Here is a 15,571-nt window from a genome sequence, read left to right on the forward strand (position 1 = left end):
GTTCTGTACTTTTTTTTTTAGGAGTAAACTGTCAGAAAAAATATGCAAAATTGTACCTTTAACATAAGTCAAAATGTTTTTTTATCTTATCTATCCCAAAAAGCTATATATTAGTATTTTGTTGTACTAAAGGTACACATGTCCCTAAAAGTAATTTTTGCTTTTTTTTTCTTACAGTGTACAACCATTCAGTCATTAATATTTTTCCATTTTGTTCCCTACTTTCACCCACTTCATGTTTTGTAGTCATTAAAACACCATAGCACAAACATATAACTGAATGCCAATAATGCAATTGTACACTGGTTATCAGCATACAAAAGACCTGAACGCTCAAACAAACAAGCCCAAAATCAATACTTTCCAGTGCTGTGATGTCGACATCCTTAGTCACTGGTCTTATGGGGAAGCTGTGTGCTAAACTGGAGTTTACTCACTTCTCAGCGAAAGAGAGAGAGAGGTAGGTAGTCTGATGGCAGTAGGCTAAACAAAAGTCCTCTAGCTTATGTCCTGATTCCATTCTCTCTTGTTTCTACTCCTGTTCTAACCTCTGGAGTTAAAAGAGAATGAACTATCTAAAGGAAGTGGTCATACTACTGTTAGGCCCGTACCTGATTCTGCTGTGCAGGAGAGTGTCAGGTGAACAGGTGAGTATAAGATCTCTAAAGGACAGGTCTGAAGATATAAAAGATATAATATAATCAAAAAGGTTTGTTACTAGGAAATTATGTTGAGAAACTAGTGCTCTTTACTATGTTAAATATAATTTGCAAGCATAAAACTGCAGAGGCAATTGTTACCATGCAACTGAATCAACAGAAATTAAAAGGTAAAGGCTAAAGTTGAAAGCACAGATATGAATGAAGATTCTAATAAGTGTACGGAGGCTTGCTTGCTTGATCCACTTCACCTTCTTTACACTTAAAAATGACTTCTGGTAGTATTATAAAAAATAGATTTATTAAATAAGCTTAACTTTGACATAAAATTAGTTCATGTAATGCCAAAGAAAATATACTTGCTTTGCCTTTTAAAAGACTGTATTGCCCCCTCTTTTTAATATTTTGTGAAACTCCAGTTACAAAAAAGAATTTTCCATTTTAATTAAATTCCAAATTTGTAAGCTAACTTGGATAACATGTAAATTAGTATGTTATGTAATGGAAATATTAAAAATAAAATTATTCAAGCAAACTTCATTGAATAGTTATTTAATAGACAATGTTGTACAATGCCTAAGTGTACAATGCCTAAGTTTTTGTTTGCTATCACATAAACTAAAATTTGGATTTACATGTATTTTTTTGTTGTAAAACTGTAGTTTTTTATTATTCCTTTAATTTTCTTTTTGCCATATATGTATAAAATTTTAAATATTACACAATTCAGTTTGATGGATTTTTCTTACATATTTGTTTTTTTTTTATTTTAAGTAATGTATAAATAGAAAATAGGCTTACACACACATATAGTGTATGTAGTTAATGTATACAGTTTATGAAAAACATCTAAGCTCTTTCTTTAATTATATTTTTTTATTTAAAAAAAAAAATCCTGAACCAGTATTGCCATGATAAATTAAATCATTTTGGAATAACAGTTCATGCATCTGCTAACATGTCCAAATTCTACATTTCAAAACATATTACAGAAGACCACAGCCCGGATTGTATATTTTGAGCTAAATGGCTGGCTTCCAGCAACTTTAGCTGACAAAGTCGTTGCACGGTTAGCGTATTCGACTTTGAATTCGCTGAACCCTGGTTCCACACATGCCCGGGGCAGCAGTATTTACACTGGCGGCTTCTCTGGGATATCGCAGATGCCTGTGTTTACCTAGCCTTTAGCGAGAGTGCGGGAGATATGTCTCAATGTAATCTGAGCATGCTTGGCTGCTGTATGATTTTTGTTGTGTGATGTCAAAACTGTTCTCTGATATTTGGGATGACTGAGACAGATATCTGGCAAGGGAGTCATCAATCTCGCACACAGACAGTCCAAATGGACTCCCTTAATGCAGACGAGCGCAAATCTCTCTGACATCACAAGGTGAGTTGACTTGATTCCGCTTCACTTTGTAAATCTCAATTTCTTGGCACTCAACTGCAGTAGTTGCTCATCGTGTAATGTAATTCAAACATACAGAACATCATAGTGGCAGATTTGATGGTGAGATGTCTTACCTCGCACTTACAGCATTAGATCTTTCTTTGAGTTTCGGACCCTTGACCCAGAGGGGGCCGTCTTTTATGGAGACACCAAAGAAGGACAGGACTGGTTTGTGCTTTCACTGCGTGATGGCATACCTGAAATGCAGATTGGGAAAGCAGACATCTTAGTGAGCGTAAAAGGAGGTCGAAAACTCAATGATGGGGCTTGGCACTTGGTAAATATTGTTTATCTTTTCTAAATCTCTACTGATTTCTCTGAAGCAATTTAAAGCAACAACCCTTTGTATATATGATACTATATAAACCAGTTTAAAAGTTTGCAGTCTTTAAGATTTTTAAAAATGTTTTTGAAAGAAGTCTCTTATGCTCACCAAGGCTACATTTATGTGATCAGTGAATATTACAATATAATGTAATATTATTACAATTCAAAATAATTGCTTACTATTTGAATATATTTAAAAATTTTATTTCCTGTGATTATTCCAGTCTTCAGTGTCACATGAAAACTTCAGTGTCACAAATCATTCTAATATGCTGATTTGGTGCCAAAGAAACATTTCTTTATATTATCAATGTTTAAAACAGTTGTATTGCTTATTACTTTTGTGGAAACGATAATAAAAAAATTTCCATGGGATTTATTGATGAAATGTGATTTGGGATTTATTGATGAAGTGATAAATCTTCTAAGGATTCTTTGTTGGTTTTGGACAGCTGGAGGTGCGCAGTGAGGGCAAATTTGTGGTGCTAGAGGTAAACAACAATGTGGAGCTTATAGTCGGTCTTCATTCTAAACTGGCAGAAGATGAACTAAAAGGAAAGATACGTCTTGCTCTCGGTGGCATGCTGGTGGACAAACAAAAGCTCTTCCATCCAGTATGTTTACTTGTATTTTCCATTAATATTTTAACTGAAAAGTGAAAAATAACAAATCATCACTGACAGCATTAACTGACCACATAAAATGGCCTTTTCTTTATTTTACTTCTCAGTTTGAGCCAGAAATGGATGCTTGTATAAGAGGAGGGCACTGGCTAAATCTCAGCACCCCCTGGGATGCAGACTCAACATGGGAACACCGGCACTGCTTCTTTGAGATCAAGAAAGGGAGCTTTTTTCCAGGAACTGGAGTGGCTATATTTAATACATCTGGTGAGCGAAGAATCATGTATGTTTAAACTTGCATCGCAGATTAGATGACGTTATTCTTCCATGCACATATCATGGCAGATCTTCCTGGACTTAAGACGGAAGAGGCCGGAATCACAGTCGAGATCTTCGGATCCTGGACTGGGACAACATTGAGTCTCCAAAGCACAGGATTTGAGTATGTTTTGAGAGAGTTAGAAGGGAATAAAGATGTCACGGTATGTACACAGTAAAAAAAAAAAAATCCTATCTTTAATGAAATACTATTGACATTTAAATGATGACCCCACTAATGATTATTACAAAGAAAACTAGAGATTGTTTGTTTAAAAGTACACGTCTATTACGAGCAATCTTTCATAACATTTATTGGTCAAACTTAACAATAAGGTTCCATTTGTTAACATTATATTACTTAACATGAATGAAAAATTAAGGACTTATTAATCTTAGTTAACGTTAAACATTTACTAATACTTTATTATAATTCAAAAAGAGTACCTGTTAATATTATTTAATAGTCCTGAGAACAGTTGTATTTTTATGAACTAAAATGAACAAAAAAATTATAGTTCACCCAAACATGAAAATTTTCTCATCATTTACTTACCCCTCATGTTGTTCCAAACCTGTATGAGTTTCTTTCTTATGTTGAACATAAAAGAAGATATTTTGATGAATGTTGGTAATCAAACAGTTGATGGTCCCCATTGACTTCAATAGCATTTTTTTTGGCATCCTTACTATGGAAGTCATTGGGGACCACCAAATGTTTGATTCTTCAAAATATCTTCTTTTGTGTTCAACATAAGAAGGAAACTTATACAAATTTGGAACGACATGAGGGTGAGTAAATGATGACAAAATTTTCATGTTTGGGGTGAACTATTTATTCCTTTAATAAATACTCTAACAGATGTTTGCTCTACATAAGTAAAGTTTGGTTAATGCATTAACTAATGGGACCCTATTGTGAAGTGTTACCCATTAATCTGAACTGTAACAGGAGGTGCAGTTGGGCCTGAAAGAGGGATCGGAAAGTGTTGCCCCTCCCCATGAACCTGCAACACTTACTTTCACCATACTGAAACATTCACTTGTGGTAAACAGCAAACCAGAGCTTGAAACGGAAAGTCTGGACTTTTTCTCCATGTGGAAAAATGGGATGCTACTGACTTTTGGGGGAGTGCCAGGTAAATTTGCGAGGTGGAAGAAAAGCAAGAATTGTGCAAGAAAGTACTCCTCCATTCTCCAATATCCTCTATGTTCTGTGTTAAATTCTCAATGTTTCGCTTGTATCTGTCAAGTAGACAATATTTTTTGTATTAAACAAATCCCTATATTTCACATCGAGCCCTTTTTTTCAGGTGACAGTGAGGAGGCAAAAAATACACATTACCTGCGTGGGTGTCTGGAGAAAATCCTTGTCCAAGGCCAGGTCATTGATCTTGATCGGGCATTGTACAAACACACAGCAGTATCATCTCACTGCTGTCCTACAGAGACAATGAATGAACTTAATAGAGATACAAGGCATTGATCCTGGCGGGCTAAACTCTAAGATTCTCTTCATGTTCCACACATCTTATATCTGTCATAGGTAGGCCTATTTAAAAAAGCTCAATGTTCAGTTGACCCAAAACATCCAAAAATTTACTGATGGGCTGTTATGTTCCATTGAGCAATAAAATACATTTGAAATTAAATGGCACATCTTTCCAGTACATTAATGATTGAAAAAGATAAATCCCTTTTGTATAAATGCATTTAAAAGGGAATGTTTTTCAATGAACATCTTTTAGTCAACAAAATAAACCAAGATCAATAAAAGATTCATTGTTTCATTGCTGTTTCAAAACTGTATACTTCATGAAGAAAATACAAAAAATGTGCAGGTCATGTAAAATAAATAAACCAAATAAACAAATTAATTAATTAATTATGGGTTAGTCTGATAATGCATCATATTTCCATATATACATGGAAGTTCATATTTTAAGACTTAAGTTTATGACAGTAATAAGAAAAAATCTATAAATAAATTAAACTTGACTGTGTGTATGTATATACAGTGGGTACGGAAAGTATTCAGACCCCCTTAAATTTTTCACTTTTTGTTATATTGCAGCCATTTGCTAAAATCATTTAAGTTAATTTTTTTCCTCATTATTGTACACACAGCACCCCATATTGACAGAAAAACACTATTTTGTGGCGAGTAGCCCGAGTCCAGATTAGTGTCGCCCTGGAAATGCCGCTGCCACTCTGATCACCGAAGCACAACACCTGTGCGTGATGAGTGGCGCGCCTGGAGCTCGTTCCCGCTGGCCTTAAAAGCCAGGAGAAGAGACACCAGCGGGAAGGCCCCCCGGAGCTCCAGGCGACATTAATACTTGTTTCTCCTTGTTCACAGACTCCGAAGGCACCCCGGGAGAGGGATCTGCACCATGGCACTTCACCCCACGAGCACCACGCTGAGATGGGCACCGAGCACCATTCATCAGAGCACGTGTGATCAGTGTGTGGGCAATAAATCACCCTCCGGGGCTCTTTCGATCAGTACCGAGTCTGTGTTCTCATTCACCCCGCGACATATGGTGGAGAACTCGAGGACGACCGCCTGCGGAACTGCTGGGATCAAGTGCGCCGCATTGATGAGGTAGACAGGCTCCTGGGCCCCCACCCTCTCCCTCATTTTGAAATACGAAATGGTCTGCTGTACTGTGTCGCCCACAGGCGGGGGGAGGACAAATTCCTCCTGGTCGTGCCTACCACCAAGACGGAGACAGTCATGGAGCTGGCACACGGCCACCCAATGGCGGGACACCAAAGAGCCGACAATACCATCTAGCGCATCACTGGCCCGGACTAGAGGCAGAAATTAAACGGTTCTAACGTAACTGTTCCACCTGCCAGCAGACGTCTCCGTGCCGTCCTCCCCCCAGCCCGCTCATTCCACTACCCATTATCGATGTGCCCTTCGAGCGGATCGGGATGGATCTGGTGGGACCGCTGCCGAAGTCTGCCCGGGGACATGAGCACATCCTGGTTATCCTGGACTATGCCACCCGGTACCCGGAAGCCATTCCACTTTGAGCGGCCAACGCCAAGAACATTGCCCGCGAACTATTTCTGCTGGCCAGCTGCGTCGGGATCCCAAAGGAAATCCTGACTGACCAGGGTACCCCCGTCATATCCTGGGTCATGGCGGACCTCTGTCACCTCCTCAAGGTCCAACAACTGAGGACGTCGGTCTACCACCCGCAGACGGATGGCCTGGTGGAGCGGTTCAACCAGTCGCTCGAATGAATGCTGAAGCGGGTGGTGGCCGAAGATGGGCGTGACTAGGACCTCATGATCCCGTATGTGCTCTTTGGAGTCCAGGAAGTACCACAGGCCTCCACAGGCTTCACCCCCTTTGAACTGCTGTTTGGGAGACAGCCCAGGGGCCTTCTAGACGTGGCTCGGGAAGCATGGGAGAACCAACCCGCCCCCCTCCGTAGCCTCATCGAGCACGTGCAGGAGATGAGAGAAGGGATTGACCGGGTCATGCCGCTGGTTAAGGAACATCTCGTGACCACCCAGCGCGCCCAGCAACGGCTGTATGGCCGGCCCGCCCAGGCCCAGCAGTTCCAGCCGGGCGATCGAGTGGTGGTACTGGTCCCGACAGCTGCGTGCAAGTTTCTAGCGACCTGGCAGGGGCCCTACACCGTAGTGGAACGGATGGGACCGGTGACGTACTGGGTGCGGCAACCGGGCCGCCGACGGGCGGAGCAAATCTACCACGTCAACTTGCTCAAGAAGTGGGTTCCCCGGCCCGAGCAACTCACCGCGCTAGCCCATACCGGGCCCCCAGTAGTGGACATAGAACTGCAGCTGTCGGCGACCCAGAAAGTGGAACTCGAGGCCCTGGTCAGTCAGTTCCAGGATGTGTTCAGTGAGACCCCGGGTAGAACCCCCGTCATCGAACACGAGGTCCGCACACCACCAGGAGTCGTGGTCCGGCAGCGGCCCTACCGGATACCGGAAGCTCGCCGCCAGGCTATAGAGGAGGAAGTCAAGAAGATGCTCCAACTAGGAATCATCGAGCCCTCCCGTAGCCCGTGGACCAGCCCTATCGTGATGGTTCTAAAGCCGGACAACACCCTCCGGTTCTGTAACGACTTCAGGAAAGTCAATCAAGTTTCCGCCTTTGACGGCTATCCCATGCCGCGGGTGGATGAGCTCTTGGACCGGCTGGGCAAGGCTCGATACATCAGCACCTTGGACCTCACCAAAGGATATTGGCAGGTGCCCCTCGCCCCGGGAGAAGACAGCCTTTAACACTCCCAATGGTCACTGGCATTACCGGGTGCTACCCTTCGGCCTACACGGGGCACCAGCCACGTTCCAGCGGTTGATGGACATCTTGCTTCGGTCCCACCAAGCCTACGCCGCAGCTTACCTGGATGATGTCTTTATACACTCTGAGGGCTGGGAGACTCACCTGGAGCGTCTACGGAGGGTGTTGACGGAGCTCTGGCAGGCTGGCCTGATGGCCAACCCCACGAAGTGCCACCTCGGCCTCACCAAAGCCAAATACCTGGGGTACAAGATCAGAAGAGGGCTCATCATGCCCCAGGACAAGAAGGTCGAGGCCGGAAACTCTCCCCCGCGGAGACCAGGTACGCCACCCTGGAGAAAGAGGCCCTGGACATAAAGTGGGCAGTCCTGGAGTTAAAATATTACCTTTGGGGCCGCCGGTTCACCCTCGTCACCGACCATGCGCCCCTACAATGGATGTCCAGGGCGAAGGACACAAACGCCCGGGTGACACGGTGGTTCCTCGCACTCCAGGACTTCTGCTTCCAGGTACAACATCGGGCCGGGGCCGATCACGGGAATGCGGACGGTCTCTCCCGGGGTTGGTCCGGCTGGGCAGGTCTGGCAGGTAACTTAAAATCCCCTTAAAATATATATATATATAAGAGGGATCATACAAAATGCATGTTATTGTTTATTTAGTGACCTGAATAAGATATTTCACATAAAAGATGTTTACATAGTCAACAAAATAATATTAGTTAAATAATAGTTTAATTTATAAAAATGACCCCATTCAACAGGTATGTGAGGCGACAGAGGGGGTACGCGTACAAAATGCTGAGTTTTGTGTGTTTCGTGAACGAATCGTTCGCGAAAGTCATTGATTCAATGATTCATTTATAAATACAGCCACTTGCTTAGTTACTGAATGAACAAATGACTCGATGACTCATGCATTAAGACAGTGACTTACCGCCACCTACTGGCGCTTTTAGTATTTAAAAGAATCACTTTTCACTTTTTTTATCATCATTGCATATTCATCTATTGAACTTTTTTTTTTTTTAAACATCAATATTCTATTTATAAAGATAAAAAATGCTTTGGAAAGTCAATTTCGGGCAAATATGGTCCTTTAATGGAAAAGTTGCAGTCTAAGTGGAAGAGAGGGGGTAGGCCTAATCAGAAATGCCTCAGGGTCTGGGAACCAGTGATGTAGAGCATTCTGTCCTGTGCAACAAGTGATTTATTTTATATTTTCAGGTACAGCGGTTAGTTTGAAATAAAAGTTTGTTTAACAGTGGAAATTGAGTCTCACATTATTTAAACATTATTCAAAACATTAATGGTGAAAGTTTTCGACTTTATAAAATGATTCTTTCAAGTCTTGGCGATCGGCCCCTATTAAACAATAAAGAAAGTATTTTTCTTATACATAGTTTAGTAGCCTACTATTCTTTTTGCCAGAATTGATCATTAATCAACTTAATTATTTCCTGGATTTTGTATCACCATAGTCCCTAAATGTATGTACATGCAGGAAATGGGATTCAAATCGAAAACATTTCCCCCCCATTTTGTGTCACCCATCAACACGTCTCTCAACAAACTTCCTTGTTTGTCCTGAAAAGTTAAACTGCCTGCTGTTCTTCAGAAAAATATTTCAGGTCCCACAAATTATTTTTTTCCCCCAGCATTTTTGTGCATTTGAACACTTTCCAACAATGACTGTATGATTTTAAGATCCACATTTTCAAACTGGGGACAACTAAGGGACTCATAAGCAACTATTACAGAAGATTCAAACGCTCACTGATGCTCCAGAAGGAAAAAACATTCATTAACTTCAGAAAACTTTTTGAATTTGAAGATCAGGTTAAATTGAACTTATTTTGTCTTCTGGGAAACATGTCCTCTGATAGGCAATCCTAAATGAAATATATATATATACACACACACACATATATATATACAGTGGGTACGGAAAGTATTCAGACCCCCTTAAAATTTTCACTCTTAACAATATTGCAGCCATTTGCTTAAATCATTCAAGTTAAGTTTTTTTGCTCCTTAATGTACACACAGCACCCCATATTGACAGAAAAACACAGAATTGTTGACATTTTTGCAGATTTATTAAAAAAGAAAAACTGAAATATCACATGGTCCTAAGTATTCAGACCCTTTGCTGTGACACTCATATATTTAACTCAGGTGCTGTCCATTTCTTCTGAGCATCCTTGAGATGGTTCTACACCTTCATTCGAGTCCAGCTGTGTTTGATTATACTGATTGGACTTGATAAGGAAAGCCACACACCTGTCTATATAAGACATTACCGCTCACAGTGCATGTCAGAGCAAATGAGAATCATAAGGTCAAAGGAACTGCCTGAAGTAAACTTTTGACCTCAACTGTAACAATAAATCAACCAACCCCTGGAACAATTGTATTTATTGATTTATTTAAAAAGGACATTTTAAACCTAATCTTTATGCTAAATAAATAAACTCAAAGAACACAAAAAGTTTAATAAACACCCATCTAATGTTTTTGGCTACATGAGCTTCATATATTAGTTGTTGTTATGCAGGTTTATCAGTAATCCACTGCCCTCTAGAGGACCTTTTCAACAAACGTTGTAGTTTCCACAAATTTAAAATTGGGTTATTTTTTAATTCCAGTAATAGATTCATCAGTTTTCTGTTTATTGCATTTCCTTAGAAAATACTCGGTTTTAAGCAATTCCCAAGTACAGGTCTTGATAGAGTTGTTAAAGTCATTATATGATTGAGTTCTTCGTGTGTGAGAGCCTGAGAGGGTTGTTTAATTCATAACTAACTTCATTTGTGATGTTGTGAACTGTGGCGTTTGAGTATTTATTTGTCTGTATACTCACATATTACCTACCTCCAGCACATTTATCCAGTTTAATCGGCTCGTGCGCGTTTGGTGTATTCTATTTACACACTCAAGAATCAGTGCACTGATATTTATTTATGCCGACAAATATACCCAGAGCCAATGGCGAGTTGCCCACAAGCGACTCTCCACTGTCGCAAAACGACGCTCACTGTCGTGCACCGCGCCGCCCGTGCGAAGATGGCGGCTGAGCTGCATCCGCGCAGCGGAAAACTGATCGGTTTGTCGAACTCCAACCGAACCGCTCAACGGAATCAGCCGGTACAGGAATTCAACCACGGCCTGGTGCTGAGTCGGGAGCCGCTGCGGGACCGAGATGTCTTCACTGTCCGCATCGACAAGAAGGTAAACAAGCATGTCCCACCAGAGAGAGGGAGAGAGAGAGAGAAATCGAGAAAAGGGTGGGAGTGTGTCAGATCGTCTGCAGTGGTTCACTGTCAGAGCTTATTCATAGGTCATGCGTGGTGTTTAGGTGTGTGGATGTCTCAGGACGTGCGTGTGCTGCGGCTTTTGCGGTCATCTGTCATTGTTTGTCAGTGCTGTTGATGTTTGGATGCTGGTCTGCTTGGCTATTCCTGGACTGTCATTCCATGCGATTCCATCACAATCAGATGAATCTCATCTGATCACAACAGTCTGCATATACACAGAATATTTTTGTGAAATACTACTATATTATGTTAAATTGGAAGCTCATGTAAACATGTACACACACCGTGTGTTGTGTCCTTAGCTTAGCTGCTGGTTTTGATTCATTCCAGGGAATCGATTCTTTTGAATTCACTGATTAGTTCAGTGACCCTTTCTGCAGGTTATATCAAGTGACTGTCTTTTCGCGTGTCGTGAGTCATTAAATCATGCAGTCAGGTGATTCGTTCAAAAACAAGATGACCAAAGCAAGCATAGCATGGTCCTACAGAATAACTGGGAAGGTTGTTTCCTGTGACCAGAGGGAGGCCTGCTCAGTTTGGACTGTGGGAGAAGGGAACCACACAAAAATGTTGTCTCAGGCTTCATGAATTGTAGTAGTGGCCCTGAAATTATGATGTTTACAAATCTATGAATAGAAGAATTGCATAAGAATCAAACACATCTTCCCTACAAATTATAATCAAATTAATATTTTCATTTTTCTTCTCCTTTTTGACAGTTCACAAAATCAAAGACAACAGCTGCCTAGATACATAGTATTTATTATTTACATAATAATCATGCCTTTTTCAGCTTGCGCATGATCAACTGGTATCTCAATTTTCTTAACAGCATGTGTTTTTCAAAATTCACATTTGAGGTGTTCATAATGCTGTACGATGAGTTGTTGTTGCCTGTATGCAGATGCTCATTGTCATAACATACTGCTTGTTAGCCTCACATCAACCTTGAAGCCATTAAAGAGTTTAAATCAAACTGTAATATCTTACAAGTCACACATAATGAAGAAAAGTTTATTCTTTGACATTCTCCGCTCTCAGATTCTAGTCAGTCAGTTTTTTTTCTCACACATTTAAAGGCTGATAGACAGTCAGCTGATTCATGTAAACATGCTTGACCTTTCTTACCTACGAAATTCTACTTTTATCTCTGTTAATGCATTTCAATAGATAGCTGAGCAGCATTTAGTTCATATCGGTAGTCTGTACTGTTGTCTATGGATTTTTAATTAAGAGTGACCTTGCTGTCTGCTCACGTACCATATGGCTTTACAGCAGGGCATCTCTCACACTGCCGCTGCCACTTCTATTTGCTTTTTGCAGTATATAAGCTGTGATTTTAATAGTGAATGTAATAATGCCATGGGTGATTTAATGATTATTCAAGGGCATAAGAAGGCAACCAATTATCACTTCATCTGAGGTACGATGAACCACTGGGAATTAGGGCTGCACGATAAATCGAATGCAATATTTAATGTTCATATATGAAGATGGTTTAGCGCAGCTTGTCAGTGAACAAACAGCTCTGTGTAGTAAATGCTGCTCCATGTGAAAGCACGCACGTGATGGAGATTTACCACTGACAAGATGCGCATTGAATATAGTGACGTGACATGTGGCCAAGTATGGTTACCCATACTAGGAATTAGTGCTCTGCATTTAACCCATCATTTAACCCATCCTAAGTGCACACACACAGCAGTGTGTGCACTTCACACACACAGCAGTGAACACAGTGGGCAGCCTTTATGCTGCGGCGCCCAGGGAGCAGTTGGGGGTTCGGTGCCTTGCTCAAGGGCACCTCAGTCGTGATATTGAAGGTGGAAGACTGTACATTCACTCCCCCCACCTACAATCCCTGCCGGTACGAGACTCGAACCCACAACTTTTGGGTTACAAGTCCGACTCTCTAACCACGACTTCCCTGACTATAGCATGCGATTTATTGTGCAGCCCTACTGGGAATGGTTTTGACCACCAAAGCAGGATAATGTTGTTATATATTAAAACCCTGTTTTATCATACACTGACAGGGTATGATAATTGAATTGATCATGTTACTGTGAACAGACAAGAGTGCATTTCAGAAAGATTTCTGAAAAAATAAGCAACACAATGGGTCTCATTCACTAAGCGTCTGAAAATGCGCGTGCAAGCAAATTATAATTCACAGAAAAAATGTAGGAACAACCGAAACCGCACTTAAGGAAAAAGCACATTGGAAATCACATTCTTTAGTAGTTCATTAGTTTGTGACTGTAAAAGAGTTTGTTCTGTATAGTATGAATTTATGGATGTTGTCATTGTCATGTGACAGTTGCATTGCTTCACTGCGGTTCACAAATCCTCTCCCATGGCTTCATGGGATAGTAAAGTGTCCATGGAATGTGCACTTCAGAATATCATCCAAACTACTAGTATGTCATCTGGGAACTTTTCGCCTACTGCTTTATGAATACTGTAAATTTGGACATATACTACTCCCTTCACATACTGTTTTTCGCCTACTATATTGTCAGGAAGTATGCGATTTCGGATTCAGCCATACTTGGGGGTTTATTATCATGTTAGGATGACATTTTTATACGTGGGTATTTCATCTTTAAAATATTTAATAATTTACAGTGAAAAACTAAGGAAAGCTTGCATTATCGTTTGAGCTGTGAAGATGAGGGGTCTGTAATCTGGGTCTGTCTTAAAATGTTTATTGTGTTTGAACTGCTTTTGAGGATGGCACACTTGGCATTGCTTGAAGATCTTGCTTCGCATGCTGTCAGGCAAGAGCGTTTTTAGAGAGTGTCATATGTTTGCTGAGAGTAAATAAATTGAACATCATAACTTATGTAGAATACTCCAAATTTATTCAAATTAAAACAAGGTTAAGAACAAATTCATGTGCTTATGCACATGTTGTGAATTAAGTGTTGTAATTTTTAGTGAGACGTGTGCGTACAAATGCGAAATAATCCATGCAATTACTAGTAATTGTGACCCAATAATCAAATTTTTATTCAAATCATGATACTGCCATAGTTATAATTTACATTTATAATTTGATTTGGTATATTTTTGTTATGCTTTTGACATCATCTTGCATCCAGTCAGCTCCTACACAAAATGTTTTCAGGAGAGAAAATATTTTAGTCAGATTTGGTCGAATAAAATGCAGCCTAAACAATTTTACGATAGTCTGCGCCTAATGTTTAAAAGAAATGACTTTCAGTTTTTGAAGCTTGAGAAAGGAAGCGCACAGCAAAACAATATTATTTCTATTGTTCCCTGATATTACTCCAGTTTCCTGTATTTTTTCAGTCTTACTGTTTCCTCTGTTACGACCTCTAGGGGTTAGCCGTAACAGAAAAAGGATTGGAAGTTCACACCAGAGAGATGCCAAATAAACAATTAAATTTTCTTTAAACGGGAATATCTTCAGGGGCAGACAAGGCCAAAACAATAAACAAAACAGACTTTTCTTTGACAACTAAATAACCTCAAACGGAAATAAAATAAAACAAAATACAGACCAACTTCTAGACAGAGGGGAAAAAGACAATGGACAGATTACTGGTCACTTATGTAACCAGATTAGAGAAATAACTTTATCACATTCAGTGCCGCCTGTCCCTCTCCTCAGCCTGCCTTAACCCAGATACACACGGTACTGCTGCACTGACAGCCTACATACCATCCATATAAATAGAGGTCGACCGGTTGATCGGATTTTTGGCATTTTTTAATTAAGTGATGTTTTATTAACAAGTTTCGGGAGGAGCGCGCACAGATAATTAACACGGCCAGTTCATCATCAGTAATTACACCATCTATCCAATCAGCTCAAGAGAGAACCTCTATAAATAATCAAAGCAGCTTTACCTTCATTATCTCCCGTCCTTAGCATCCTTAGCACCATGTCAGACATCGAGCTTTTCCCGGACGATAATGAATTCGACACCACGGGTCCTCCGGCGTCTTCAGTCGCCGTCCAGCACACCAGCGCTCCGCAGGACACCATAAGCGAGCCCGCGGCTGCAACTCGGGGCCGCCGGCCCTCCCGCGCCGCCATCGCGCATACCTCCAGGCACCGAGGCACGCCATCACCTGATTTAATGCCATCCCATCCCTGTTCACTCAAACTCCTGACCCACCATGGCTAACCCCCGTTAACATCACCTAATCAACCTATAACGACCCATCCCCACTACATTCATCCCAACAGCACCCCGCTCCCGCAGGAGCTTTACCTGTATGGCCCCACTGCCGCAGCAGTGCCCGCTCCCGCAGGAGCTTTCAATATTTCCCCACTGCCGCAGCAGTGCCCGCTCCCGCAGGAGCTTTTCCATATTTCCCCACTGCCGCAGCAGTTCCCGCTCCCGCTGGAGCTTTTCATATTTCCCCACTGCCGCAGCAGTGCCCGCTCCCGCAGGAGCTTTTCCATATTTCCCCACTGCCGCAACAGTTCCCGCTCCCGCTCGAGCCATTATCTGTATTCTACACTGCCGCAGCAGCGCTTGCTTCCGCAGAAGCCATTTTTCTTTCCAGATGCCGTAGCAGTTCCTACTCCCAGGGGTTTTCCTTTTTCAGTTGCTA

At 41.3% G+C, this 15,571-nt stretch overlaps 2 protein-coding genes across 2 annotated transcripts in view; both read left to right on the plus strand.

Moving 5' to 3' along the window:
• The first annotated feature begins 379 nt into the window (after window positions 1-379).
• Window positions 380-4,941, plus strand: shbg (sex hormone-binding globulin). Its single transcript, XM_016270978.1, has 9 exons — window positions 380-460; window positions 557-647; window positions 1,958-2,049; window positions 2,197-2,386; window positions 2,889-3,050; window positions 3,167-3,326; window positions 3,405-3,541; window positions 4,330-4,516; window positions 4,691-4,941. The coding sequence occupies exons 2-9, from the start codon at window positions 567-569 to the stop codon at window positions 4,861-4,863; spliced, it is 1,182 nt and encodes a 393-aa protein (XP_016126464.1). The 5' UTR covers window positions 380-460; window positions 557-566; the 3' UTR covers window positions 4,864-4,941.
• Window positions 4,942-10,709: 5,768 nt separating this feature from the next.
• The window catches only part of neurl4 (neuralized E3 ubiquitin protein ligase 4), a 32,930-nt gene continuing 28,068 nt past the window's right edge, over window positions 10,710-15,571 (plus strand). Inside the window, exon 1 of the mRNA XM_016270974.1 lies at window positions 10,710-10,895. Within this exon, the coding sequence (XP_016126460.1) occupies window positions 10,731-10,895 (165 nt within the window). The 5' untranslated portion in view covers window positions 10,710-10,730. The remainder of the gene's footprint in view (window positions 10,896-15,571) is intronic.

Source organism: Sinocyclocheilus grahami, unplaced genomic scaffold, assembly GCF_001515645.1.
Source record: "Sinocyclocheilus grahami isolate Dianchi unplaced genomic scaffold, SAMN03320097.WGS_v1.1 scaffold59.1, whole genome shotgun sequence".
Lineage (NCBI taxonomy): Eukaryota > Metazoa > Chordata > Actinopteri > Cypriniformes > Cyprinidae > Sinocyclocheilus > Sinocyclocheilus grahami.